The sequence below is a fragment of the Heterobasidion irregulare genome, assembly GCF_000320585.1.
Source record: "Heterobasidion irregulare TC 32-1 unplaced genomic scaffold scaffold_14, whole genome shotgun sequence".
NCBI lineage: Eukaryota > Fungi > Basidiomycota > Agaricomycetes > Russulales > Bondarzewiaceae > Heterobasidion > Heterobasidion irregulare.
In genome coordinates this window covers 842043-869609 of record NW_009258210.1, presented here as the reverse complement: position 1 = coordinate 869609, position 27567 = coordinate 842043, and the positions used below count along the sequence as shown (strand labels likewise).

The 27567-nt window shown below is 49.2% G+C and overlaps 13 protein-coding genes across 13 annotated transcripts; 6 read left to right on the top strand and 7 right to left on the bottom strand.

Annotated features, from left to right (window-relative positions):
- Positions 1 to 25: 25 nt before the first annotated feature.
- Positions 26 to 1577, top strand: HETIRDRAFT_149007 (Esterase/lipase/thioesterase; the record flags this gene model as incomplete). The annotated part of the gene is made up of 8 exons (XM_009555101.1): positions 26 to 195; positions 248 to 376; positions 463 to 553; positions 604 to 664; positions 724 to 917; positions 974 to 1053; positions 1114 to 1285; positions 1339 to 1577. Coding segments are annotated over 8 exons (1015 nt in total), but the record flags the coding sequence as incomplete, so codon positions are not given.
- Positions 1578 to 1810: 233 nt separating this feature from the next.
- On the bottom strand, positions 1811 to 2272 carry HETIRDRAFT_431119 (uncharacterized protein; the record flags this gene model as incomplete). The annotated part of the gene is made up of 1 exon (XM_009555100.1): positions 1811 to 2272. The coding sequence occupies one exon, from the start codon at positions 2270 to 2272 to the stop codon at positions 1811 to 1813; it is 462 nt and encodes a 153-aa protein (XP_009553395.1).
- An 877-nt stretch (positions 2273 to 3149) lies between these two features.
- HETIRDRAFT_332479 (uncharacterized protein) lies at positions 3150 to 3665 on the bottom strand (the record flags this gene model as incomplete). Its single annotated transcript, XM_009555099.1, has 2 exons — positions 3150 to 3436; positions 3491 to 3665. 2 exons carry the CDS (start codon positions 3663 to 3665, stop codon positions 3150 to 3152), a joined length of 462 nt encoding a protein of 153 aa, XP_009553394.1.
- Positions 3666 to 4346: 681 nt separating this feature from the next.
- HETIRDRAFT_461513 (uncharacterized protein) lies at positions 4347 to 5878 on the bottom strand. Its single transcript, XM_009555098.1, has 4 exons — positions 5620 to 5878; positions 5162 to 5499; positions 4620 to 5103; positions 4347 to 4564 (listed from the first exon to the last, which is right to left on the bottom strand). Exon 3 carries the CDS (start codon positions 5099 to 5101, stop codon positions 4631 to 4633), a length of 471 nt encoding a protein of 156 aa, XP_009553393.1. The 5' UTR covers positions 5102 to 5103; positions 5162 to 5499; positions 5620 to 5878; the 3' UTR covers positions 4347 to 4564; positions 4620 to 4630.
- On the bottom strand, positions 5363 to 5940 carry HETIRDRAFT_332624 (uncharacterized protein; the record flags this gene model as incomplete). The annotated part of the gene is made up of 2 exons (XM_009555097.1): positions 5363 to 5494; positions 5620 to 5940. The coding sequence occupies 2 exons, from the start codon at positions 5938 to 5940 to the stop codon at positions 5363 to 5365; spliced, it is 453 nt and encodes a 150-aa protein (XP_009553392.1).
- A 353-nt stretch (positions 5941 to 6293) lies between these two features.
- HETIRDRAFT_442771 (uncharacterized protein) lies at positions 6294 to 8526 on the top strand. Its single transcript, XM_009555096.1, has 9 exons — positions 6294 to 6485; positions 6551 to 6587; positions 6668 to 6801; positions 6867 to 6907; positions 6983 to 7328; positions 7487 to 7522; positions 7603 to 7845; positions 7928 to 8038; positions 8105 to 8526. Exons 1-9 carry the CDS (start codon positions 6339 to 6341, stop codon positions 8399 to 8401), a joined length of 1392 nt encoding a protein of 463 aa, XP_009553391.1. The 5' UTR covers positions 6294 to 6338; the 3' UTR covers positions 8402 to 8526.
- A 1120-nt stretch (positions 8527 to 9646) lies between these two features.
- On the top strand, positions 9647 to 11376 carry HETIRDRAFT_423532 (uncharacterized protein; the record flags this gene model as incomplete). Its single annotated transcript, XM_009555095.1, has 3 exons — positions 9647 to 9767; positions 10258 to 10963; positions 11106 to 11376. The coding sequence occupies 3 exons, from the start codon at positions 9647 to 9649 to the stop codon at positions 11374 to 11376; spliced, it is 1098 nt and encodes a 365-aa protein (XP_009553390.1).
- A 1139-nt stretch (positions 11377 to 12515) lies between these two features.
- HETIRDRAFT_57468 (Esterase/lipase/thioesterase) lies at positions 12516 to 13772 on the top strand (the record flags this gene model as incomplete). The annotated part of the gene is made up of 7 exons (XM_009554773.1): positions 12516 to 12636; positions 12693 to 12783; positions 12846 to 12906; positions 12975 to 13212; positions 13312 to 13353; positions 13414 to 13585; positions 13658 to 13772. Coding segments are annotated over 7 exons (840 nt in total), but the record flags the coding sequence as incomplete, so codon positions are not given.
- A 546-nt stretch (positions 13773 to 14318) lies between these two features.
- On the top strand, positions 14319 to 15774 carry HETIRDRAFT_164870 (Esterase/lipase/thioesterase; the record flags this gene model as incomplete). The annotated part of the gene is made up of 8 exons (XM_009555094.1): positions 14319 to 14484; positions 14539 to 14676; positions 14736 to 14826; positions 14900 to 14960; positions 15023 to 15216; positions 15274 to 15353; positions 15411 to 15582; positions 15630 to 15774. The coding sequence occupies 8 exons, from the start codon at positions 14319 to 14321 to the stop codon at positions 15772 to 15774; spliced, it is 1047 nt and encodes a 348-aa protein (XP_009553389.1).
- A 283-nt stretch (positions 15775 to 16057) lies between these two features.
- HETIRDRAFT_482734 (uncharacterized protein) lies at positions 16058 to 16851 on the bottom strand (the record flags this gene model as incomplete). The annotated part of the gene is made up of 2 exons (XM_009555093.1): positions 16058 to 16639; positions 16699 to 16851. 2 exons carry the CDS (start codon positions 16849 to 16851, stop codon positions 16265 to 16267), a joined length of 528 nt encoding a protein of 175 aa, XP_009553388.1. The 3' UTR covers positions 16058 to 16264.
- Positions 16852 to 16916: 65 nt separating this feature from the next.
- Positions 16917 to 19602, bottom strand: HETIRDRAFT_482733 (uncharacterized protein; the record flags this gene model as incomplete). The annotated part of the gene is made up of 3 exons (XM_009555092.1): positions 16917 to 19198; positions 19291 to 19427; positions 19493 to 19602. The coding sequence occupies 3 exons, from the start codon at positions 19600 to 19602 to the stop codon at positions 16998 to 17000; spliced, it is 2448 nt and encodes an 815-aa protein (XP_009553387.1). The 3' UTR covers positions 16917 to 16997.
- Positions 19603 to 23330: 3728 nt separating this feature from the next.
- On the bottom strand, positions 23331 to 24738 carry HETIRDRAFT_332579 (uncharacterized protein; the record flags this gene model as incomplete). Its single annotated transcript, XM_009555091.1, has 12 exons — positions 23331 to 23562; positions 23633 to 23658; positions 23719 to 23759; positions 23817 to 23843; positions 23894 to 23941; positions 24003 to 24032; positions 24110 to 24208; positions 24266 to 24320; positions 24386 to 24462; positions 24521 to 24553; positions 24611 to 24641; positions 24697 to 24738. The coding sequence occupies 12 exons, from the start codon at positions 24736 to 24738 to the stop codon at positions 23331 to 23333; spliced, it is 741 nt and encodes a 246-aa protein (XP_009553386.1).
- Positions 24739 to 25947: 1209 nt separating this feature from the next.
- HETIRDRAFT_423527 (uncharacterized protein) lies at positions 25948 to 27386 on the top strand (the record flags this gene model as incomplete). Its single annotated transcript, XM_009555090.1, has 6 exons — positions 25948 to 25986; positions 26059 to 26190; positions 26248 to 26481; positions 26600 to 26909; positions 27036 to 27160; positions 27276 to 27386. The coding sequence occupies 6 exons, from the start codon at positions 25948 to 25950 to the stop codon at positions 27384 to 27386; spliced, it is 951 nt and encodes a 316-aa protein (XP_009553385.1).
- Between the last annotated feature and the right edge of the window lie 181 nt (positions 27387 to 27567).

The following is a 27567-nucleotide window of genomic DNA, read 5'->3' as shown; positions in this document are numbered from 1 at the left end:
CGAAACTGTATCCGCCTTCACTTGTGATGTCACAATATGCTCACCTCTCCACTATCGATCCCGAGTTCGCAGAGATTGCAGACAGCCTAGGGCCCCCGCCCGATGCCGAAGAAGATGCGGAGAATGACATTCATGCCATGCGCGTTTCGGGAGCGTTGTTGAATGCATGGTATCCCGGGTCTACTTTCCCTTCAGGTATGTACCAGTGTCGACCCCTGATAGCATATGCTCATGTCTGCCGCTATAGTGGATAAGTATGATGCTAAAGATCACAGGGTGGCCGTCCAGGGAGGTGAGATCGTGGTGAGGTCCGTTGTGCCGACGTTGCAGGTCGCAGGAGAGACGTTTCCGTTATTAGTCTGGTACCATGCAGGAGGTACGTACACCTATCTTAGGTTTTGGTTCTTAGGTTTCGATGGCAAGCTACTGAGATGGTATCGTCCCTTGGTGTGTTATACTTAGGATGGTCGCTGGGAAACATTGACATGGATGACGCTAACTTAAGGCATATCTGTGTTGATCTGCGAATCTCCGTTATAAATGTTGACTACAGGTAGGCAGAAAGTGCTACGCAGCTGCATGATCTCACGGTATTTGTACCAGACTCGCTCCAGAAAATCCTTTCCCAACGGGCTTCGACGATTGTTATGCTGCCCTCAAATGGGTTCGCAACATTTATCATCTTCATTCAAAGACCATATCTTCATACATCATCTTATACAGGCAGCAGAGCACGAGCGCGAATTGTCTGCTTCCCTCTCGAAAGGGTTCATAGTTGCAGGGGCGTCAGCAGGTGGAAACCTGTCCGCCGCTGTGGCACTTCGCGCTCGCGATGATCCGTTTTTCAAAGGTCGAAACCTCACTGGTCAAATCCTTCACTACCCTGCCTTGTGTCACCCCGATGTGTATCCAGACAAGTCGGTCTTTTTTCTTTCGTGCTTTAACGAACGTGCAATCGATTACTCGATCACAGATACAAAAACGAGCTTCTATCAATGGACGCGTTGAAGGGCGTACCGATCGTCTCAAAAAAGACTATGTTCTGGTGCTACGGTATGCATTGTCTGGCCTTATACGGCTTTCCCCCCCATTCGTTGATCTTTTATGACGCAGAACTTCTTAAGGCTCCGCCTGCAAGTCCCTACTTCTCGCCTCTTCTTGCCCCCTCGCACGCGGGGTTGCCGCCAGCATGCCTTCAAATATGCGGTCTTGATCCGTTGCGTGATGAAAGCTTTCTCTTTGAGAAACTACTTAGGGAACAGGGTGTCAAGACGAAGTTGCACGTGTAAGCCACACTCCTCCATGTCTTCGAGATTGTTGACTGATGGGCGCATATAGATACCCTGGCGTGCCACACGGTGTTAATGCTCTATGCTCACAGATCACTACCGCGAAGCGGTTCGAAAGGGAGTTCAGGGAAGCCATTGTGTGGATTGTTGGCCTGTCTGCTCAGTAGTTGCTGAGAAGGTTATCGTGCTGATTTAATTCAGGTGATGTACTCATGAAGGGTCTGTCAGGTACGATGTGATGCCAGACAATGTACGATGTAACAACAAAATATAGTTATTTGAAGAGTGCAGGCAAGCGTGATCTGTGTGAGCACCTCCATGTACTAGTCGTATAGACAAATAGTTTTCGTCGAAGTGGGCTGATATTCGAAGAAGAAAGGCCATGAAAATACTTTACCATGAATAGAATTGCAGTTGAACTTGAGGCTCGACATAGTACCTGAGCTTGTTATGGGCGGAGGCGTTAGTCGGTTAATCCTAAGACAAGTCAAGAGGGGAAAAGACACTTACGATTCGGCGCCTTATTCTGCCATACGCTTCACGAGAGGAACTCCGTAGTCCACTTGCTCGAAGATCTCCTGCGAGATCATTCCTTCATTCATCATGGCCTCAAGTAGATCCCGAGTCCACACGCGGCATCCATTCACTGTTGATTTTGATACAAACGGTGTGTTCTGAGCTAGTTGTAGGATCCGGTCTCTTTGTAGGCGCGTGAAGGTGCCAAGGGGTAAGAACGTGTTGTTTCTCAATGCAGCTGGAGGAAATAGCTCTGCCACAGGATTCAGGTCGTAGTGGTACCCAGCGCCGTCTTGCGTAAGTTGAATGATCTGGCGTACGCTTGTGCGGTTGCCGTTATACTGAAAGGTGCCGTTTGACCAGGCGAGCAATACATGCCTCGCGCCGCCTTCGTATTGTTTGCCGGCTGCCTGGAGATAAACAGTTTTCTGGTCGTTGTTGTCGGGATGCCACAGATACCGGTTCATCGCTATATCGCTATAAAGCAATCATCATGAGCAATCGTACCTTGAATTCAATTGGAGGAAGGTATGAGATTGTACACGCACTGTGAAGTTATTCAAATCGCTGGAGTGGGTGACGATAATCCTCTGAGTTCCTTCCTTTTATCCTCCTCGGATATTCTGACGACACGTGGATCTGATGATTGTGATCAGTGGCAAGGTAGCCTTAAAGCTTGACACCTCTTCGAACAATAGTGGTGGAGCGTCTTTTGATGGCTAAATTGATAGCGCCGGTTCACCAGTCCGATTCCTTCTAGAATGGAATGCATGAAAAGCGGGGCTAATCTGATATGGCCTTTGGCGGCGACCTGAGGCCACCCACTTACAAACTTGGATACAAGTCCCGATGACAATGTGGCGAGAAAGGCTCCGTTATGATGATGTTGAGGCCACACAGAACATGGTTGATGCAACAAGGGGCCAGATACTGCTGTGAATCAGGTGCAGTATGATGACAGCAAGATGTTCAGCGTCAGCGACGCAGCAAGTAGCAAAAGTCAACCTCAAATAGTCGACTGGCGACAGTCGAGACTCAGTCGCGACAGCGAGAGGTGTCGGAGTTGAAAGATGGCCAACCTTGGTATTTGTGGTGACACATGAAATTAGCACTATCAGCGCGTAATGGTTTGCACTTGCAACAAAGCACATGCATATCCGAGATTTGAACAGTACAATTTGAGATCAAACAGAGAGAAATTACAATGGACAATGACACTGGTGCGTAATATATGGTGTAATTTTGAAAGCAAGTACGAAGTACGAGGAAGCAAAACATCTTGTCAGTATTCTTACTGAAGAGGAGTATAGGACATCGCACTTACATGTGTGTTGTAAAAGGTAACTAGGATAGGAACCAGGAGCAATTTATCAACATCCTATGGATAGCCTGGACCTCTTTCGGTCGGCCTTCACCCGGGAATACTATCTTAAGAACCTTGGACCAGCCCCGCGTTTCAAAATTGGAATCGTGCATTCGACAATATTCCCAGAAGTCAGGCCAGAAGCCTGCATTTTGCCAGTCGATGATGCCAGTGATCTTGGAGCCGTCGACCATGATATTCTTTGGAAGCAGGTCGCCATGTGCGAAGCGAAAGCCACAGTTCAGGGGGATGCAAGCGAGTAGTTCATCTATCTCCTGTTGCGGGCGACCGCATTGGGTCATCAGAAAATGGATGTAGTCACGAAATTCGGCCATAGTGGAAAACGCCTGCTTCGGTTGTAATGGAGGGGGCACGCACATCATATTGCGATACGAGCCTCCAGTTACGGAACCGAGAGTCTTCGGCTTGAGAACCTGCATGGCGGACAGAATCGACTTGAGTTGCTCGGCGACGTCTTCATGTTGCTTGGTTGACATGGTGTCAATGACAGTATCAAGAGATACACCACGAACTTCTTCCACACAGAAGTACCAAACGCTAGGGATCTGGAAGAAATAAGCGCCAGGCGACGTATCGGCCCAATTTTCCCTGCGATAGAGCGAACCTGGATGATGGAGAATTCGTGGCACAGGAAGAGACGTCTTGTCGCGAGCAAATCGAGTACAAAGGACCTCTTCTGCTAGATCCCATCCGCCATACTTGATCAAGACACCATTCCCCAATCTGGCAACGACAGACCCTTCCATCGGACGAGAAATGATGTCATTAGATATCTTGCTCAAATCCTGAGGTGACTTTGGCAACCGAAAGTTGTGAGCTTTGTGGGTATGATTGGATGACGACATGATCCTGCGCGAATAAGATGAAGATGGAGTAGGAAGGGACGGAAGAGAGGGCTCGCTGCTATGTGAGGATTTCGAGGCGATTGTCAATGTGAGCAGAGGTCAGACCTGGTCAGACTGTTATAAGAGATCGATGAGATGGCAGTGGCAAGATCACGTGGTAGCAGTTCTTGGAGGCGGACACGCGGACAGGCTGATGGGGTAAGTGTGGACGAGTGAAGAACATATCTGTTCAGCTTCGAGTGTCATGATCTGATGACCCGTTATAATTTGTCGTTAATATTATGTGGACAGATACGCTGTGTCCAGCTATGTACGCCGGCCACGGATGAAAAATTCCATCAATGACTTAAGTACAATTCACAATTCATCCGGGTATAGCATACAAGTATCGCGTAGCAATGTAAGACAAAAAATCAACTCCAAACGATGAGACTCGGTCTAGGCATGGTTCTGTCGATGAGTTCAGTGGGCTGTTTAGGCCTCTAAGCACTGAAAACTGTCAAATGGCTTAACGAGATGTCGTAGTAATTCTACATTTAGGAGATTAGTTATAAAGCTGATAGAGATGGTCAAGACGCTACTTACCAACAGCACATTCAGTTCCCTTCGGCCATACGTTTCACGAGAGGTACTCCTACAAAGACTTTGTCGAAGTCTTCTTGCGCGATCAAGGACTCGTTCAACATAACTTGGAGGACGTCTCCCATCCAGACACGACAGCCGTTCACCTTGGAATCCTGCCTGAATTTGGTTTGTTTGGCAATGGTGAGGACCCGGTCCCTTTGAGCGCGTGTAAATTCGCCGAGTCTGAAGTACTCATTGTTGTTTTGAGAGGCTATAGATTGGAATTTTACAACAGGTTGGTCGTCGTAGTGATATCCTTGAGCATCTTGAGTAATTTGAATGATCTGGCGAGCGTATCTTTGAGCGCCCGCGCTGTTGACATCGGTGCCATTTCCCCAGGTCAGCAAGACGTGCCGCCCGCCGCCTTCGTACTTCAGACCAGCGGCCTGGAGGAAGACCTGCTTATTTGACTGGTCGTCACGAAAGTAATTGTAGGCGTTCATGTCTAAGCGTCGTCGTCGTCAGCATTGGGACTTCATCTGGATCGAGTGAAGACTTACTACCAGAGGTAGATGTAAAAAGCAGATGAAAAGGTAGATGATAAAGCTGGGAGGTGGATGGTGCTCCTAGGGCCTCCCTCTCGCTGCTTTATAGCTCAGTCAGAGATGGCCACATTCTGACCGACGCGGCTGGCGAGAGCGGAGCGCGATCATAGACAATAGCACGAGTGTACACGATGCGGAGCCTCTGCCACCACACATCGGCTAACAAGGCCTTGTGGCAAACTCCTGCGGGAAGCAGGTCCCGGTCTCCTTGGCCTCGCCTAGGAGACGATGGTGCACGCCACGAGGTGTGGCTGCCGATGGTCCCGCTTGAATGTGGGCAACGAACGGAGACTGTGCTGCATCAGCATCGTGAGCGTGTGTGACAATCCGTATTACACATCGCAACATTCGGAACGGCAAGCAAGCCCACGATGATCACTATGATGAGCACAGAACGACTCTAACTTGATACTCACCGGGATCTCCAACGATATCTGAACCATGACCCAGTGGCATGAGAGAACTTGGGCAATAAAGTCGAGAGAAGGACAAGTATGCATAGGCATTCGAGATCTTCGAGTTTGGGTGTTTGCTCTGCTGCAAGATTCGCAACAGTCACTATTGATACTAAAGATGAATTTGAACGAAGGTGAATAATGATTTCGGGCGCCGACATGCTGCCATTCTTTGGGTCGATGGGGACGAGTGAGGTTCCCGTTCCAAAAAGAGATGCTGAGAACCTGAAAAGAATCGATCAAGGCTTCTCGACAAAACTTACGACACGTCTTGCTTGTCATGGTATATATGCACACTACCCATGACAGAGCGGATCAGCTCGCAAGTATGAAGTGGCTGAGCTCTGCACCGGCACTCGGTCTTGCGTAATCTTTGTCGTAACAGAAGGGTTCTACACCCGCAATAACGGCACTCGACACACAAGCATCCGCAAGGGCACAGTCCCAGCGATGACGTCCGATGTGGGTGAACTCTGCGCCAGACACACCTGTAAGCTTTGTAGTCCACAGCTGACCTCCGTGCGTCGAGAAGAACGAATACAAGACCCTGCGAACGGCCGGCAATTCTATGATGAGGACCGTGTGAGTTACTAGATAAACTCGCCGTGCTCGACTCTTCTATTTACCTCTTGTCTACACATTCTTGCCTCGTCTCATTGAATTATACACGTCGCTGAACGATGCCAATGTCAACGCCAGCGGATCCAATCATACCCGTGAGGGAGCGCGACTTCCGCGTCGCCATCGTCGGCGGGGGAATATGCGGTCTGCTATGTGCCATCGGGCTCACCAAGGGAGGCTTCAAGGTAGACATCTTCGAGTCAGCTGTGAGTGTCGCGATCCAGGTGCTGCCGTTTGCATGCATTCCCACATATATCCCTCTGCGCGACAGTCTAAATACGGGGAGGTCGGCGCGGGCGTGGGCATCGGTGAGTATGCCCGAGGCAGCAGACGATCTTCGAGAAGGTGTTGACGCTAACAATTCAACGCTGCGCGTGCGGCGACGCAGGACCCAATGCCGTGCGGGTGCTGAAGGCCCTCGGCGTGCTCGACAAGGTCATCGCGCACTCGGACGATAGCGGGCCCACGATGCGATCGTTCCGGTTTATTTATGGCACCGGGGAGAGTGAGACCGTCTACACTGTGCGTATCCCTAGAGCGTCGACCCTCTTGAAGTATGCACGCACTCACGAGAATGGGATACCCAGTACCCGACGAAGGAAAGAGACCTTGGGCTCGGGATCCACCGGTAAAGTCTCGCCTTGTTGCATCCCATGCTGACAAGGAGCGCCTGACCAGCGTCCGTCTTCCATTTTCTATCAAGCGCCGCGCTCCTCGATGGGCTTATAGAGACGCTTGACACCGCCCGCGCGCAGACGCACTTCGATAAGCGCTGCATCTCAATCGCCGATGGCGCCGACGAGCACAAGCACAGGTACACGCTCCACTTCGCCGACGGCACCACGCACGCAGCGGACATCGTGCTCGGCGCCGACGGCATCCGGAGCACGGTGCGCCGCTTCGTCGTCGGAGACGCCGTGGCCGAGCGCGCGCTCGTGTACACGAACACGGTCGCGTACCGCGGGCTTATTGACGCGAAGCGTTTGGTGGAGCTCGGGGTAAAGACAGAGCTCACGCCGCTGCCGATATGCTGGATCGGCGAGTCGAAGGTGCGCCGCATTGTCATGTCCTTTTCGCCCAGTGCAAATCGGGCATGGTGAGAAAGCCCGCTGACGTTTCCATTCGATGGTGGGTGTGTTGCGTCGCCGAATACGGGGCTAATGCGGATCGGCGTGGTGTGATACGTACGGTGCTGTGATGAATGCAGCATATGATCACGTTTCCCATCAAGAACAACACGACAGTGCGTGCCCGCACAGCGCCTTCGTATTGATCTGACCTCGAATTCGATTCGTCGGTCGTCCACCCGCCCACTCCTGACAGATCAACGTTGTCGCCTTCGTCTCGGACCTAACGCGCCCCATCGGCAGCACCGCGCTCCCGCCCGGCACGCCGTGGGTCACCCCCGTCCCGCAGGAGGAGCTTCTCGAGCAGTATGCGGACTGGGGCGCAGACGCACAGCACATCCTGCGGTGCCTCGAGCAACCGAGCAAGTGGTCGATCCACGGCGTGTATCCGCAGCTGGAGCACTACGTGCGCGGGAGAGTTGCGGTGCTGGGAGATGCGGTGCGTGGATTGGCCGTCGTGCACGACAGATGAGCAAGCTGATTGAGCTTTTGGTGCTCGTCGGAAACGATGCCGCCGACAGGCCCATGGGATGCTCCCGCATCTCGGCGCAGGCGTCGGACAGGGCATTGAGGACGTCTATGTCCTCACGCGCCTGCTCTGCCATGCGCAGACAACCGTGACCAACGTAGAGGTGCGAGCCTGATCGTAATCTTCTTGTCGACGGCAGAGGACCCGGCAGACTGAACTTGGCACGCAGGCTGTGCTGAACGTATACAACGACGTTCGCGTGCCCCGCGCGACCTTCGTCTCGCGCGAGTCCAAGCGCGCGGGCGACATTTACGACGGGCACGGAGAGTCGGGGGCGTCCCCCGACGGTGTCAGAGGGGATATTGGACTGATGTGGGAGAAAGTGTGGCATCATGATTTAGAAGCGGACGTGCAGAGCGCGGTGCGCTCGCTGCAAGCCCAAGGAGTGTTCAAGAAGGAGAAAGAGATGAGAAGGAAGAAGGTATCTGGGCTGGTAAAGCGTGTATTGGCTTTTTTCAAGGTGTAGATGATAGGAAAGTCCGAGAAAGCCGTGTTATCAATGTCTATTAGCTAATTGTGAGGACATGATGGACATGGAAAGGACTCTCCTCGTGCAGCTGACCACACGAAGCACTCAAAACGAGGATGAATAGACCAAAGACGCGCTCGACGAGACAATACCAGACCACCTTCTTGCCAGATTCCACTCGACAGAAAGAACTAAAAGCGAATAAATCAGTAAACAAGTTGTGGGCACAAATGCAAACGGAGAATAATGAAATCAAGAAGAATCAGGGTTGTCAAGATCTGGAGCCCGCCCTTGAATGACTGTGGTCAAACAAGATATACTCCCTGAAGAAATTCAATAAAGCATTGAAGCATCATGCGTTCTGAAGATGAATGATTGAAGAGAAACCCAGCATACGAGTACTCACCGTCATCTCCCACACTGACCAACGTGCAATGGACACAGCACAAAGCTGCACAAAAATGTGGAAAAAATTTGAAACTGCGCCGTCCGAGAGTGAGCCCCATTGAGTTACCAGACACGCACGCCTCGGAAACGCGCGCACTGACAATCGCATAACTATGTCTATGAGCAACGGGTGCCCGCGCCCCGAGGTCCGCTCATATCTTCGCGTTTGATTAACCAAGGCTACGGGCGGGCAGAGCGGTCCGATCCCAACCCTACGTCCCCAACAGAAGGGACGGGGCAGACGGGAGGACGACCCAGCGCACGGGCCCGCCGGATTAAGGGCGGATGCTTTCCAATGAGTGTGCGCGGGCTGGTGCGCTCTGCATCTCCGGGGACTTTCCCCACAGCGGTGAGAGAAAGCGCGAAGCTCCCTGTGTGTGTGCTGCGACGGCGATTCTTTGGACGGCGCAAAGTTGAGAAAAAAGAACAGAAAAAATGCGCGGGTTATGTAGCGCAGACCACGTGAGCTTCGGATGTTGCCGAATACGGGACAATTCCGGGGGCACGGACCCGAGAGCTGCCTCGCCCGCTTCCCCTCACCGCTCTGCAGGTCTCTGCAGCCATCCCTCCACGCCATCGACGACGGTCTGTATATACACAACCGCACATCCTTTAGAGAGGCTTAACTTCTACTTGTAGGTTGGGCCTTAACTTGACATCTCTGTGATCCGCGTCTGCACAACTTTCTCTGAACACTATACTCAACTAACGCCATTCATTCAACAGCCCGCCGACCACATCTTCGTTCACCCGAGCGCCTTGACAAGGCGCATACACCTGCTTTAATCTACCGTCATGTCGACACAGTCGAACGCGGGCAACGGCCAGCCGCAGTCGCAGCCTGCTCAGCCTGTCGCATACCCTCCATCGCTCGTTGACAAAATCCCTTCTGTTAAACTGTTTATTCCTCCGAAAGGTTCGTGTCTCATGCGTGCATTCTTCCGAATAATCTCTCCCATTTCTCCGGCATCGCTCTTTGTCCGGCCTCTATACCTTCCATTCTGTGTCGGGCCTCGTTCGTGCGCGTCGTTGTGCTGCTCGTCAGGAATGTTGTAGGACCGCTTGCTTCGTGCTTTCGTGTGAAACGACGTATCGTTTCGAGTGTCATGACCAGGGCATGGGGCTTAGGTATTTGGCATGGCGAGTCTAGTTCAGCATGACGATGCCTGCCTGCGTCAGATTCTAGACAACCGCCGATCGATGGGCCAGTGCTACCCCTATTCCTTTCTTTTTTTGTTCATAACTCCAGTGCTTGTGACACATGTAGCAAGGTCATGGAGACAGCTACCAGTTATTGTTCTATGGCTAGTATGATCTCACATCGTACTATCTGTATACTGCGTCTCAAGACCTACATATATTTTTGCCCTGTATGCGCCCATATCTCACACTCCATCTCTCTATAGGCCCCTTCTCTCCCCAAATATCCGAGCGCTGTTTTACCTATTCATCCCAGACCGCTCGGGGGCGCACACTGGGTGAAGAGCCCTGGTCACGCACTGTCTGTATCCGCCGCGTCTTCAATCATGAGGTACGCAGACAGCTCGACCCTCGCTGGCGGCACCCGCTCGATCCTTTCAAAGCCGTTGTTCCACTCGACATCCCGCTCCCGCCCGAGTCGCGCACCCCTATCAGTGGGTTCCTTGCCGGCCCCGCAGCCCCATCTTCTCCGTCGCCCAACTCGTCCACCTCACCGCCTCCTTCGCGCGCACCATTTTCCCCTTCGACCTCAATCTCGACATCGGCCCGAGACACGTCCGGGGCCGAGCCGCCGCATCAGAAATACTGGGAGCCGGGATACTACCTATGGCTCTCGCGCTCGCGGCATGCGACGCAGGAGCATATGGACCTGATGTCGCGGAGCCTGACGCAGCAGGCGGTATACGAACGCCAAAAGCAGGAGGCTAACGAGACGTGGGCGCGCGCAGCGAAGCGGGGACAGGCGGTGTGGTATTGGGCGGATTCACCGGAGGGTACAGAGGGGCGGACGGATGGCCAAGCGCAGGGAGCTACTGGCGCAGACGCGCAGGTACAGGTGCAGGGGGGCGGTGGGGCTGGAGATGGGGTTGCGCTTCCGCCAATGCATACGGGCCCGCCGTTTCCTGACTTGTTGTACGTCTTCAAATCCTCTATTTCGCGTTCGCCACAAACATGAGACCTTCCACTATTCTGACGTCTCATTCCGTTTTTTTCTGCATTGCACTCCGCTCACTCACGCATCACACATCGCGTCAAATTGACTTGCATCGTGCAGCGACAATCAAACGCTTTTGATTTCGCTCTCACACCCGCCGCCCGCGTTACATGTGCCGTCGCTCATCGCAAAATATCTCGCGCCGACCCCAACGCTGCTCGCTCTTGTGCGCGATTCGGTCGTGTCAGGGCGCCAGGCGCAGCTTGTGGACCGCCTCGCTGGGTCTGTGCGCCAGGGCGATCCGTGGACGCTTGCGGGGAATGTGGCCACGCGGATGTGGAAGCTGTTGTGGAAGGACGAAGAGGGCGGACAAGGGAAAGAGGGGGTATAGGCGCGCCGGTTTGAGGCCAAACAGGGGGTGAGGGTATAGACTAGAGCAGGGCAGTGAAAGAGTCGTCATGTCGCTCGTTTGAATCTGGTGTCGTGTTCTCGCTTCTTCGACCTCTTCGCTTTACGCGCGCTTATAATATCTGTTTTGTCCGCACCGTTCTACATATGTGGTATGTCCTCCGCGTTTTGTATTAGAAGTTCTCCTTCTGTATGCCCCTGCCGGATTTTCGTTCATTCACTTGACTTATACGACGGAGCGAGGCGGATCACGGGTCGCGGCTTTGTCGGGTTGGTGGATTGCCGTGGAGTGTGAGAGCAGGTACGTTCGCACGTGCATGCATATGCTTTTCCCCCTCGTCCTACTGACGGCCCTTTGACAGCCAGTAAGCCTACATCAATAATTCGCGACGCAAGATTCAAACAAGCTAGAAAAAGCGAGGCCTTATAAGCATTCAGACGTCTGAAAATAGAGATAGCCTATATCTCTCGACAAAGCAAGCCTGCTCGGGCGGCGTTGGCCTTACCACTAGCTAATACTGACTTCTTTCGTTCACGCATAATCCCATGAGTGCCCGCGAGGGATCAAGAGAGAAGCAGACAGAGCTAACTTTGTGGCGTTCTCGATTCAATGCGGGTACGGAATCACAGGGTTGTCGAGTTCGCAGGCGCGGCCGCTGGTCAAAAGGGCATCATGTGAGTAGGCCAGCGGGTCATCTCTCTTTTGCTCAGTCAGGCAAACATCGTGCACTTTGGGCGACTGTCGACGACTCTGGCGTCGCACGGAGGACAACGCATTGCCTAACAACCCCCTTATCGTGTCTAGTGCCAGCGTTTACCCCCCATTGCTTAAGCTGTCAAGATGTCCACGCGCACGCAGCTTGCCACCCCGCACCCTGAATTCGCACCGCTCATGGCGACGTTGCTGTCGAAGCCCCTTCCGTGGAATGTGAGCGCCGCGCGGGAAGTGTTTAAGACGTCGTACATCGAGGGCATCAAGGCGCATTTCGGGCCAACGCTGCCAGCTGGTGCGGATCTACTTCATATGAACTCTCGTCTGTGCGACCTTTATCCTATTCTGATCCTGCGCTTTCTCCGTCTGCGTATCTGTCATTGACCGGTAACACAGCTTCGGAGTATCGTGTTCAGGATCATCAAGTCCCTGTTGGTGGCCAAGCTCGAATTCTTGCGCGGTGCGTGGTGCCGACGCCTGCCAATGCGAGAGGGAAAACTTTCCCCTTGTTGGTTTGGTACCATGCTGGAGGTACGAATGGTCTTGTCCCCTACTGTGTTTTTTATTACAGACGTGTCGATCGTCAGGTTTCATCTCTGGTTATGCCGCTATGGATGATTACATTCTCAGGCACATCTGCGTGGAGCTGCAGATCTCTATCGTCAATGTCGATTACAGGTACACCACATCGTTCCTGATTTCATTAGTCTTGAATAGCCCTCTGAAATGATCTCTTGCAGACTCGCTCCCGAATTCCCATTCCCCACAGGGATCAATGACAGCTACGCGGCTCTTAAGTGGGTATGTGTTCTCGTTTGCTCGCTGTCTGATGCAGCGAGCATCTTACACCGACCCCGTCTGCGGCTCAGGCGGTCCAGAATGTCGCGTTGCTTTCGGCAAACCTGTCGAAGGGGTTCATCGTGTCTGGTCTCTCGGCAGGCGGAACGATCGCCGCGGTGATGGCTTTGCGTGCCCGTGATGACCCTTTCTTCCGTTCGTACCCCCTCACAGGACAGATCCTACATTCTCCAGCCACCATTCACCCCGCCGCATACCCTGACAGGCAAGCCAAAATCGCTATCTTTTACTCGTCCCTATCTTTTACTCGTCCCTATCTTTTACTCATTGCGTGCCTACGTTTCAATCTACGGTCTCCCGATCCGAACAGATACAAGAATGAACTGCTGTCCCTTGAGGAGTTCAAAGACGCGCCCATACTTCCAGGAAGGGCGTTAGCGTGGTTTTATGGTGGCTACTTCGTCTGCATTTGGGCAGGACGCGCATCTCATCGCGCGCGTTGTATCATAGGGCTGGTGAAAGCTCCTCCTGCGGATCCTGATTTCTCGCCTTTGCTGGCTTCTGAACATGCCGGGCTTCCCCCGCTCTGGATGCAACTCGCGGGGATGGATCCCTTGCGAGATGAAGCGCTGCTGTACGAGAAGGTTCTCAGGACAAGTGGCGTTCAGACCAAGCTACATGTGTGAGTCGTCTCTGACTGCTGCTTTTCCTGCCGGGACTTGGCGCGAATCGTGCTATTGATGCTGATTGACAGATACCCTGGCGTTCCACACGCGTTTGAGTTCGTGTTTCCGAAGTTGTCTATCTCGATTCAGTTCCGGAGTGATTTCAGGGATGGGATTAAGTGGTTATTGGCGCTTTCTGCTTAGCGCTGTTCATTTGTCTCGCTTTCATCCGGTGTTAGACAAGGATATGCATGTACGTACTACAACCGATTCAGAACAGACTTCTCTATGCTCCACTCCATCACGCAGACTTGCATACGGTGTAGCTCCAAAAGCATATCAGTCAATCCCGTTGGGTTGCGGTCGGCCTTTGGCCAGCTTTGAAAGGAAAGTGTTGCTACTCAAAGCGAATCTACGACGTCAATTTGAGTTGTTGCCTGTTCGTTACTATGCGGTATACGGTAGCTCGTCCGCTTGTCGGGCCCGTCTTATGGGTGAAAATTTCATGCTGGTGGCCAGGCTAAACCCCTAATGTCGTTACAGGTTACTTCCGATTACGTGCCCTCTTGCCTCGATGCAGCCTTGAAATATCCAATTCTTGGCCATAGTCAACGGCGTTCAACAACTCTAAGTGAGAGCGCTCCTCTGTAGACAAGAGTTTGATATAAATACCTGTGGACGTTAGGCCATCTGTGTAACTGGTCACCGTCCTCTCACCCGTCAATTCCACCAAATTGACGAAGGCCTGCAATGTCTAGACACTCTCAACTCAGCATTCCCAATGCAGAGTTCGCGGCTCTGATTGCAGGACAATCATCTCAGTCTCTTCCGGAGGACCTCATTGCTGTTCGAGAGGTCTTCAAAACGGCCTATGCCAAGGGGATGGAGGAGCATTTTGGATCCACTCTTCCTCCCGGTAAGGCGCATCCTATCGATTACCTATGGGCCCTGGTGACTCTGTCAATTCTAGCATCGGAATACTCTGTTCAAGACTATAATATTCCGGTCGGTGATCCCTCTGACGAGATCCTTATACGGTGCTTGGTGCCTTCCTTCGTGAACAAACCGAGAAAGACTTTTCCTTTGTTAGTTTGGTACCATGGCGGAGGTCATTTGATTCTGTTATCTACACTCATATTTACATTCTGATATGCCTTTCTTCTCTAGGTTGGGTGGCTGGGTACGCGGCCATGGATGACTATTTGCTCAGGCATATATGCGTGGAGATGCAAATCTCAGTGATGAACGTCGATTATCGGTAAGTAGCGTATTGTAGAGATATCTGGCGTCGCAGGGTAGCTCAAACACATGGTCATACTCTTCTTCTGAAGACTAGCGCCCGAATTTCCATTTCCGACAGGAGTCAACGATAGTTACGCTGCTTTAAAATGGGTATGTGCGTTCCTTTAGTGTCGTGCCCATGCTCTCATCAACTAGGGAATGTTCCTCGATAGGCTGTATGCAATACTGCCTTACTTTCCGTAGATCTTTCGAAAGGTTTCATCGTATCGGGCCTCTCTGCCGGTGGAAACATTGCGGCAGCCATTGCCGTGCGCGCACGAGATGATCCATTCTTCAAGTCACAGCCTCTCACGGGACAAATTTTGCATTCTCCGGCTGTCGTTCATATGGACGCCTACCCTGATAAGTAAGGTTTTATTCTTGAGTCTTGACATCTCAAAATCTGACAAAAAACATAAAACAGGTACAAAGACGAGCTCAAATCAGCTGAAGAGTTCGCAGAGGCAGAGGTGCTTCGCGGTTCTTCATTTCATTGGTTCTACGGTATTCGGTGCCCCACTTTGTGCTCGTCTGATGCTTGATCGAGGCCTATTTTCACAGGTCTTCTCCGCGCGCCGGCCATGGATCCTGATATCTCACCTCTACTTGCCACAACACATGTAGGCCTGCCACCGTTATGCATGCACGTCTCTGGAATGGATCCATTACGTGACGAGAATTTCCTATACACGGAAGTGCTCAAAGAGCAGGGTGTTCGAACAAAGCTGTTTGTGTGAGTTGCTCTTTGCTCGAATCATACCTCCTGCAATTACTTATTAGAGCAATGGTCAAGATATCCTGGCCTGCCACACGCTTTCGCGTTTTTCTTTCCAACTATGTCCATTTCTGGACAATTCTGGAACGATTTCAAGGAGTCCATCGGCTGGCTTTTGCACATGTGTACCCGTCGCGGGCGTCTGGGTAGAGTGGCTAGTCTGTGATCGTGTTTCGTATCGAGATACAATATAAAATTCTTATGAATCTGAGGAAGATTCAGCTCTCATTGAGATCGACGACGACTCGTGATCGATGAATTCGGAGCTTTGAGCAGGAAGTGGTGCACACTATGCTGGTTCCAAAACAACCAGAAAGCGACGAACAATAAGGATGCGATATTGTTCATGGTGCCGTATGCCTAGTACATACTTGGCGCCACAGGCCACTCATTTCGTTGGTGTATACGATATTTGAAGAGGTTTCTTCGAATTATCAGGAATGTTAGGTTTATTATCACAGCAACCTTCTGTTTCAAAACTGTTCAGCTCGTAGGAAGTCTTCTAAAGACTATTAGAGGACGGTAAGTATGAGATTTGAACCATCGAACAAGAGTTCTACGAGGGGTATAAGTGAGCCTTTCTGTGGCTGTCAAATCATAACGAGGCGATAGAGGAAATTAGAAGAATGCATTTGTGAGATCATGTATGGCTAGAGGTTCTGAACAGGGATGTCCACTTGGAGGATGTAGGTGAGGGTGATCGTGAGTGACGTGAAGATTTGGCATTAGGATCTAGCCTGTCTTTCTCCTTATCCAGAGAAGGACGGGCTTTCTCATCCATGGGGTATTGTGGAGGGGGATCGATGACAGTCCGAGGTGCCGGTAGCGGCTTGGCAACTTCGACATCAATGACCTCAAATCTGGTCAGGTTTGAAACAACCTGTGTCCAGGCCATCGATCCTATCTGAACGTTGTTCATCATGGAGCCCGTAACCACGCGTATATCGAATGTTATTCGACTTCGGTCCACTAATTGTAGCTCGGGGTAGACTGTCTGCGCAAAGTCTAGGGCCTCCTGCGGATGTATGGAATATCAATCATGGTGTGTGAGAAGGAAACCCCGATAAAAAATACCTCGTAAGTCTCCGCAGCGGACACATACACCATCTTGTCCTTGTAACGATAGGTCAGGATGTCTACAGGCATGACGTGTGAAGTTGAGAGTGCAAGAGGATGGGCCACTCTAGAGGGTGCGGATGATTGATCTGAGGTGATTTGGGCGAACATACTATTTATATAGACGAGCGGTGCTTATTTCAGCGCGCCAAGCGCACTGCCAGGATGCCACATATCGAGAGCCACACTGCATGTGACAGTGTCTCGGATAGACAATGCACAGCGTCGCACAGACATAGAATAGACGCTAACCAATTCTAAGAATCCATGCTAGCGAGCACTGAGAACAATCCTTGTGAAGGAACAGCAGAATACTCTCTCCTTGTGAGTTCAGGCTGTCCTGATCTATTCGCCCTTCTTTCCTTCTTTCCACGCTTCCCTTTCTCAGCTCCAAACATATTCTCCAATCCTGTGCTACAAGCGACCCACAGGTACTCGGATTCCTGATGAAGGTGCTCGGCTGTGTTCCCGTCTGCGAGTTTCCTGTGGAATATGTGCCCCGAGAACAATGGAGCAGGACTTGAGACGCGATCATGCAGCAGGAGGGTCTGTGAGAGTATCTCGATCGCGTCTAATGCCACAGACACTTGAGCCGTGAGTTGAATGCTACGGTTGAGAATGACCAGAGGCTCAGCATGTTCACTGCTTTCTTTTGGAGCGGCGTCCGAGGATGATGCCCATGCAAAGGCACCTAGATAGGCTATAGCTTCCCTCTGCGTCCATCGCTCTCGATCACGCTCCTTCCCAAACCCGTGGGATTCAGCACGTTCGTGAAGTCGTCGGACAACCCATCTTAAGGCTAAGACAGCCATCAATTGCATTGGGGGCAGTGCCTTGAAGGCTGGTGATTCGGAGTGCAACAGCCGCAGGAAGAGGGCCAGACGCTCATCCTCAGACCGTGATTGTATGGGTGAGTGACTTGAGAAATCATAATCAGGGCTGAGGAATGGTGCAAGTGCGGCGATGGAGGGTACTGGTACGGTCTCCATTCCGAGTTTTGTACCCCGTCGGATATATTCCGTTATTGACCTGGGCTGTGACGACACGAGCAGATGAATAGGTGTCGTCGGAAAGGGGTCGGTATCGGAATTACCCCCCAGCTGCTGCAGTGCTCCACGAAGTGGAGCCAGCAGATCTCCTCCATCCGAGTCTGAATCCTCTTCAACGACGTCGATCAGCTCGTCGCTGTCATCATCGCTCCCTTCATCCTTGTCGTCCTCGCTACTTTCTTCCTGATCCTCAGCGATTTGTTCAGGAAGCCCAATGCCATCGTTGAGGATGGTATATGTCCATTCTCTAAGGGGTCGTCCGATGCTTCGGGCGGTCGGTTCGAGATCGGGGTCCTCTAAAAACAATCGAGGCCACAAGGTTCCAGTACTGAACAGATCCATAAGTCTAGGTGAGAGAGTTCCGCGTCGATACGCCGACGTATATCGAGACCGGATATGCGCTCGGGATGGATTCTCTTCGATTTTGTCAGCCTTTTGCGGGGATAGATACAGCACGAACGGACACCTGTCTGGATCGTGAAGGGCACAGACATCCGACTGCCAAAGAGCTGGATCGCCGTCATGCTTGGGTATCGAATATTGCAAAGCTGCTTCAACAGTCTTTTCGACAATGGCCTCGCGTTCCCTTGCCCCTATAGACGAGGAAGGGCCCAGGAGCAGTGCATCGACCGTCAGGCCGATCAAATCCACAACACTGTTAATTGGCCGCTTCAACTTCCGCTTCTGTGTGGTTCCGGATACAGCTGTGATAATCGATTGAAGCGTGTTCGCCACACGCGTGATACGCTGTGAAACGGTCAAGCTGTGTTCAAAAAAGAGCCTATGCGTAGAACGACGTTGATCGGCAGTGTAGTCATTGCCAACAAGTGCACCGAGGAGAGGAAGGAGTGTCATAGGAAGATGGAGGTGTGCGGCAAGATCAGACGGCCGGTACACAGAACATATCATGCTGAGATCCGTGCCAAAATCAGGTGGTATGAGGCCCTGCCCGCTGTGGTACGTTCCATTGGATTTCGTGTTGCGTTTCGGCTTCCGGGTGACTGTGAATCCGCCGTCGTCTTCTGGCTCCACCGAAGTCTCTGACGAGTCGCGCAATGCTGTCCAGATCATCTCGTCCATAGGGATGTAGCCTTGATACCCGTCTGTGTTTAGGACAACGAAGTCGGAGTCGTGCCCAGTCACATAACCACGTACTCGGCCGGCTAGTTCAACAGCGTAGGGATCTCCTTCCACATCCGCGAAATGAACCTCAACGCCTTTGTGCGATAAAGTTTTCAATGCATGGACACACACTGTATAGCATAGAGGTGGTATTATTGTGTTCTCTCGGAGGAAGCGTGGCGTGGATCGAGAAGCCTCGGACGTCCTGAAAAAAAGAAGGGAGGGCTGAATGATATTTTCTGAAGCACGCGAGATGGCTGTTGCGAATTTAAGCGGGGGATATGGACCTAATGGCATGTGAGTCGACGGACGGGGGGGCTGGCTACACAGATAGAGCAGGCGGCATCCATTAAGAGCGGGCTATAGCGATCGAGCTCACCATCGAACACGAAAAACGGTCTAACCCCTACATTTAACCATGCTTCTACAGTCTTCACCACCAGATCTGAAAATCGTGTGTATTCTCCACCGTAAACCCAAGGCAAACCGGATTGGTTGTACAATTCATAAATGAACCTGTCAGTGAAACAGAGACAGTAACATGAAGTCAGAACGAATAACGTGCGTAGAATGAGACTTACGACCACCCATCGACTACTAACGCGATCGACACTGCAGTCGGCAGCTTCAATGGTTTTGACAGGGCACGCTGGTTCTCGCGAAGAAATGTCGCCAGGCCGTGAATTCCCATAGCGTAAGATTGTGCTCAGTCAAGACTCGAGAGGGTGACTCGTAATACAGCGCCTTGCATAAAAAACCGGAATCGCGCGACACGCTAAGTCCTGGAGCAAGATGACAAAGTTACTATGCATAGTACTTACTGGCATACTACGACAAATGCTTTCAGATTGAATTACTATATATGGTAGATTGGTCATCCTGTGCCAGAACTTGCGCGTCGCACGATTCCGGTTTTTTATGCAAGGCACTGTAGCTCGCAGTGGCTCGTAGTCGTTCGTGGTGGTTGCAATTTGTCAGAACTTGCTGCGGGGCTGAGAAAAAATTGACAAGAGTGGGATTTGAACCCACGCCCCGGAGGACCAGAAAGACCAAAGCCTGGATCTGGCGCCTTAGACCGCTCGGCCATCTTGCCATATTATAGTTTGGTCTTTTACAATTACCAGATACAGTTGTTCGAGAGAACCTTGCTGAGCATCTGAAGGCCAGAAAACCAAGAACAAGAGATATCTATGTGAGACTTTGATTTGAGGTCAGTTTTGCCATAGCTAAACCAATGCTCTCTTTGTATTAGGTTGTTGGACTGAGGCAAATCACCTTTGTCATATCTTTCTTATAATTTACTTATTGCTTACTTACTTACTTGACAAGCTTAGATATTGCCAAAGTTCTATACAGTTCCCAGCCACCATACTTATAGTTACTGACACCTTTAGTGTCAGACTCCTCTTAGTGATCTATATAGATGCTATGGCGAGCCTGCTTCTTTTTAAGACATATATGTCACTTTTACTTATGCTTTTGTCACATAGTAATACTTCTAGGTACTTCCTGATTGAATATAAAATGATCTACATAGACACTAAGTAATACTTCTAGCCTATATTTCAACAGGTTATGGGCCCTACTGTATCTGGGAAACTACTCCCTTGTATTGGCTCTAGATTATATCTAATAGTGTCTAGAAGTATCTAAAAGTGTCTAAAAGTGTCTAAAAGTATCCAAAAGTGTTTCAAAGTGTCTAAAAGTATCTAAAAGTATCAATAGCATCTAAGAGTATTTAATTTTCTAATTAGAAGCAATATATTATGAGCATTGGATTGGATTTCCAAATTGGGAATTATCTTTTTCTATGGCTAGAAAGATAGCTTCTAATTTCATGATATTAGCACTAATTCCACACCAAGAAGTCTTTAATTAGTGGCAGAAAATAGTAAGTACTACTTCTCTATTAGTGAGAAGGTAAAGATATGGCACATTCTATGTTACTTTAGCACATTACTCTCCTTTATGTATGCTTGTACCATTATCTTATAGCTTTTTTGCTAACTTTTCAGCTGCCTTTACAAGGGACATGGAAAGAGAGGAGTGTATATTGATGCCCCTAGCCACTTTATTGGCAGCTTGGCAGCTGCCATAAGAGACTATGAAGACCTCAGTACCTTGGCCTTGCACACAAGATCATTGAAGTTGTTATTGTTAGCCAATGCCCACTACTAGTCAATACAAGACACAATATGTGGGCTGGGCTTAGAGATGTGTTATATATAGCCTTGCAGACCTTGTCTATTAGTATAGTGGTCAATACTGTCTTGTGTAGTACATAATTATTATTGCCATTGATATTACAATTTTTAACACCATTTATATTATTCATTGCCTTGTTGTATAGAAGATGCTCAAACTTGGTATTTTCCTCTAGCTATTAGGCTGTGGAAAAGACAGTTTTGTTGGTATGTGGTGCCAAAATGACATATTTTCCTACTATGTAGGAAATATGTATACCAAGTATATTAAGATCATCTCCAACAATCTTGCGCTTATTTATACATAGGCATGCCATATATATGCTCTTGTTTCTACCCTCTACCTTACTAGTGGCTATTTGGAAAACCCTTTTTTTTATTGGATCTTAATTATTGATAATTATTGATAATACTAACTTGAGCTAATTATGGCTAATTATTCATAATCATGTTTTTGATCAAATTTGAAAATTAAGGTAGCATTGTCTATACTAGTAGAGTCCCATTGAATATTATACTTAATCATAGTTTTATACATTCTAAATCCAAATTGTATAAGTACTATAATTTTTTTAACCTTATATAAAGTATATTATTTATTTTCCATTGGTTTATTATCTTCTTAGCTAGTGTTCAAACTCAATTCTCAAAGACCTGACTTTTTGGGTATTTATTGACTTGTTTATTTATAAGACAAAGAAAAGATAAATGTTGAATAAAATTAGAGATGTTAAGATTGCCTATATTATGTCTACTTATTTAGATTACCAAGTTAATATATCAGACCTTATAGCTTAGTGGCTTAGAGCATCTTGTCCAGGTGCTTGTATATATAAAGCTATTAGTTCGCAAAAAGCAAGTTTGGAATAAGGTATATTCTATGTTTAGGTATTCAACTAGTGCTCTAATAAACAGGACTCTATAAGAAGGCTATGAAAACTGTGATATTTGATTTATTATTATTTTTCCAAAATTTCAAGTTATAATCAATCCTAATAATTCCTAATTTAGAAAAATTATGTCTAATTAGAACAGGTTTAGGGAGGGGGTAAGCAAATAATTTCTAATCCTAATCATTCTGAATTATGCATAAATAGAACTCATTAGAGCATAATACAGGAGAGTAATTTCCCAGATGTTCTTGGAATCCATCTAAGGTTATCTGTTAGATAGGTGAAGACAGTTATATGCCCAATAAACATCATCTAATCCTTAAAGATCACCTTTTACATTTACTCAAGAACAAGCTTAATAGTAATCAAGAGTTCCTCTTCTATGCCCAAAGATAATCCATAGTCTTTATCTGCTGGACTCTCACACTCTATATAGCCTAGGGAACCTCTCTTAGTGCTTATTGCATATAATAAGCCTATCAGCTTAACAGTGTCTATATCCATGTCTATATGAAAATTAGGCATAGTAGGTAGTCTATCTATAGCATAGTCATTGAGTGGTGCATGGACACTGTTTGGAGGCAGGGGTAAGCCTATGGCCATATACCAACCTAAATAATGCCCTTTTCTCCAAGGTAGTAGAAGGAGACACTTTCCAAGCATAAATAAAAATTGTTATAAGTTTGCAGTCTATTATACTTGTTTACTTGTAGCTTGCCAGAACATTATTACCTTACTGACCCTTTGTATATCATATGTGACTTTTCTTCTTGAAATATATAGACTGGCACTTTTTAACCTTTAATATGTATCTTCAGCTTTTACCAAGTCATTTTCTTTAACCTTGTCTTATTAGGTTCATACAAGTCAGCTAGGGGTTTCAAAGCTAAAGTGAGGAAAAGACAGAAAAAGACAAAAAAAAGACAGAGAAAAAGCTATAAGCTATAAAAGGAAATCTGTGCATTTCCTAATGGCCTACAGGCCCATAATGACTAGTTAGCAGCAGTCTTCTACCCTTTCCTTTCCTTCTCCTCTAGTTGTCCTTACGATATGATCCTCTTATGTATAGTCTTTTATATCTGTAATCCACACTATTGTCCTAACATGCATGCTCAATCCATCCCTGTCTGAGTATTGGGTATCACTATACCCTTCTAAATACCCAGAATGGGTAATAAGTAAAGTACTTTTGCTAAAGAGTAACCTGTGCTCACTGTGTGCTTTTGCAATTGTAATACATACTGTGTACATGGATTGTCTATTCCACTTATATATACTCATACCTCAATGGTCAAAATATAGAGTCATCAAAAAATCATATCTTATCTCCACATCTCCGCAAGCTCAAAATTGCCATGTGCATCTTCGTCCGATCTGGTATTACCCCCTATATTGTTGAGCAAATCTCTAGCCCCAGCATTTACTCTAAAGCGCCCAATACTAAGATTCGACCGAACAGCATCCATTGTTGAGCTCAGGAGGCGACTGTTAGCAGCCGAGCGGAGGTGTAAGAGGATGCGACATGCAAATATACTGTGAAATACACGGGTCATCCTTAAATGTGGGTAGCAAGGTTGAGCATTTTCTTCTGAGCTGAGATCCACGACAAAAGAAACAGACTCACGTGTCGAGGAGATCAAGTAGTTCATCCTGCCAACATATGAGTATATCAAAGCTTTGCAGTGATGAGCAAAACTTGTATTCACATACAGGTGCCGTGAGGAATACAATGATATTGCCGATGGTCAAAGCTGTAATCAGAGCCACTATACATCAATTGTCTCATATATAGGCAGATTAGGACTCACGAAAGATGGCAAGATAGAACAAGATGCCTAGATGATTGCTCAACATGAAAAGTGGCCGAAACCCACTCTTTACTCACTATCCTTGTAGAATGTGGCAAGGAGGGAGCTCATTCTGACTTGCCGCCCTATGGGTTTGTCACGCAAATCAGAGAACAGTCATTCCCAGTGTGCAGGGTTCCTACTCACATATACGAAAGCCCTTCCATAGAGTGAACCCTACAATGACTGGCAAGGATTGGCAGTGAGACACATGGTGTATTTGCCAAACATGCATAGAGGAAGATCAAACTCACATGTCTCGACAATAAACAAAGCCATGAAGCATATGAAGACAACAGGATTCACGACCGCCATGTAACATCCCGCAATCTTGGGGTTTGCCCGTCGTTCGACTATAAAACATAGTCAACATTCAGCTCAACGAACACCTCAAGAACTACACGACCTACAAACAATAGACTGGACAAAGACGGCCACAGCCCAGCTCGCAACCCCTGTTCCGCTCTACAACAAGACACAAAATTAGTATTGTCAGAACCGAGGATCAGGAAACAAAAATAATGACACACCACCCAGAGGAACCCAAAAAAATAGAAGAACTTTCGAGAGCGGTCGTAAAGAGCATATGTACGTAGGATCAGGATGACTGTATGGCCACTAGATTAGTGATATTTTACAGCAGTGCTAAGCTTGAAGAAGCTCACGTTCTGAGATTGTGATGCCAACCATTGTTAAAACTGTAGTGACATCTAAGCTGTGTTGTGACGCGTGAACGTAAGCAGCTAAACACTTACCACTCCCGATACTATATGTGATGTGACACATCTACCAGCAGGTCAATTTTATCTTCAGCCTATTGATGCATTGAGAACATGCTCACGTGTGGATCAGGATTCGGGGCAAGGTAATCTTGAGGAGCCATGAGGACACCACTCTTGATGGAAGCAGATTATCACGCACCATATACATCGATTATAGTGTCTAAGAAGGGTGAATACCGACTGATGAGATACAGAACCTTCGGAAACGTCCATTTGGTCGACCAGATTAGTTCCACCTAGAAGATGAACATGTGAGGTTAAATCTTCTTGACGGGTGAATCGGTCAGGCCTCTTGATCTAACAGGATGGCCGTATCGTGGATCTAGCTCAAAGATCAGTCTTCAAAGTGACGTTGGGGCGACGCACGGCTCACCAGAAGAGCTAGGCTTGCAACTGGTGATCATCACGCATGAGTTGATTTAAGGGTCTTGGAAGGGGACGGTAAGCTAGACATACGTTGAACATACTTTCGTCGTATTAGAGCCTTGCAAGGAGAGTCTCTCGCTGCGAAGTGAACATACCTTCACTGCTTGGAGTCGGTACGCAGACGTCTCAGTCGTGCCGGACATGTCTCTTGGCAAAAAAGAAGTCTCTGCTTCACATTCCCGTTCCTGTTCATATAAAGCGAGCTCGTTCTTTTAGATGCTCAACATAGCGTGCCTTCTCATATTGTATCAGGCCCTTCCATGGCTATACTTGAATCAGCTGTGGGTAAAACATGTCCATCTGATCATCTAGACCTCAGATATTCTTGGGCACATCACTCTGGATGCAGTGCTATAAGAGTCCATTGGGTGAGTCATCACAAACCTTGCTTATTCTAGGCTATCAATGGTTGAAGATGGGCGGTGCACACATGGAACGCAGGCCGACGACCGCAGGAAGGCGCCAGAATGTACCCACCAGATTATTGAGCAGCTCAATAAGTTCCTGTTTCATGTATCAAAAACGTGGAATGGGTTGATGCGTAGCACCTCTACGTGTATAGAGTCCAAGCTACTGCATCCTGCTCAACTGGGAGGGAACACGTTGTGGTGGATGATCAAACTCTCTTGGACTTAGGGACCTGAACACAGCAGTGAAACGGTCACAAGTGAAGTTTTCATGATGAAAAAAACACTTAGCGCAGTGATTGTGCTATGTTAAGGTGATAGTGGATAAAGCGCCTCGATGGCATCAGAATCGTCTGTGAGAGCTCTATGTTTGGCTGGCACAAACATGGACACCTATGGGTCTGAGCGGCATCCTATACTTCACTTCGTCGCCCACCCAACTTCCTTCGACCATTCACTTACGAGTTGAAAGAAGATATGTTTTGGAACTCTGAGCGGTGGAACCCAGCAGGCAAGGTGCGATGATGACATGATCAAGCGGAAGAGAAAGATATTGACTGCCAATTTTGGGAATACGGCGTACAACAGCATGTCTACATCACAGGAGGGAGCTCAGGCCTCGGACTCGCACTTGCAAAGTCTCTGGCATCTCAAGGTGCACACGTCTCTATCGTCGCCCGGGACAAGGCAAAGCTGTCGACCGCGATCGCCGAGATAGAGGTGAGCCCATATCTGGCCCGCTATCATGACGAAGCACATCTTATTTTGAGCCACCAGAAATCGCGTCAGCGTCCAGAGCAGATCTTCCAATCCTTTTCTCATTCATTATTCACCGCCGACGAGTCCCGCGCAGCGCTCGAGGACGTCACCACCAAACATGACGGTCTCTCGCCTGATGCAGTCTTTTTGTGTGCGGGAAACTCGACGCCAAAGTTCTTCGTGGAATATACCGACAATGAGCTGAAGGAAGGCATGGATTCTGGATACTGGGCACAGGCATGGACCGCACGCGTGAGTTCCTTTGTTTCGTCCTATTCCTGCTCTCTCGCAGGTCAGGCCAGCTCGTATCACGATTACATGCTGGGGTCAAAATAGAAACTTCGAAAACTCATTAATTCGGATCACATAGGCCATCTCACGTCTCATGGTCCAACAGTCCCGCACGGGCAAGATTGTCTTCGTCTCCTCCACGTTAGGTCTTATGACGCTCCCCGGCTATGGCGCTTACCTCCCTGCAAAGCACGCTCTGCGCGGCCTCGCCGACATGCTCCGGGTCGAGCTGCTGCTGTATGGCATCGACGTGCACATCTTCTTCCCGCCGACGATGCTCACGCCTGGGTACGAAGCCGAGAACCAGGTCAAGCCCCGCATAACGCGCGAGTTCGAGGAGGACGATACTCCCCTCACCCCTGAAGACGCCGCGGCGACTTTACTCAAGGGTGCGTCTCCAATCCCCAGTGCCATCTGCCTCCATCACGTTAGTGCTTCTGTTAGTGCGTCGGGCTGACGGGCTGCCTTCATTATTGCTCGTGCTGCGTCTCGCTCGCGGCTGGTTCTTGACACAGGCGTCAGGTGTGGCGACTTTCAGATAACAGGAAACTTCATCACTGAGCTCTTCCGCGCGTCGAGCCGCGAAGCCTCGCCGCGGCGCAATTGGCTTGTCGACGGCCTGTTCGACTTTATATCCTACGTGCGTACCCTTCCTACTCTTCGCGACTGCCCTCGCCTGTTGTTCATCCGCGTGCTAACTTTGATGGTTCGGGACTTTTGTGTCGTTGTTGGCGTGCGGACGGTTGGGTATGTAGATCGCGGTACCGATCTGGGCATCGTCAGTTGACCGCAAGGTGCGCGGCCACCGCGAGGAGCATCTTCACTGGCTCGAAGAAAATTCGATCCTTAAGCCTCCGGTCCCTTGAGCATTCTGAGCCCGCCGCGACTTCGGACGTGTTTTACCGAACTTTTTGCTCTCGAGTGCAGCGCCCTTTACCAGACTGTCTGTGCTTTATGTTTTGATCTGCTTCCTGTTTCTTGATGAGACAGCTTATACTGCGATGCTGTACAAGCGTAGGTGATTGATATAGCGCGATGGTTATAGAT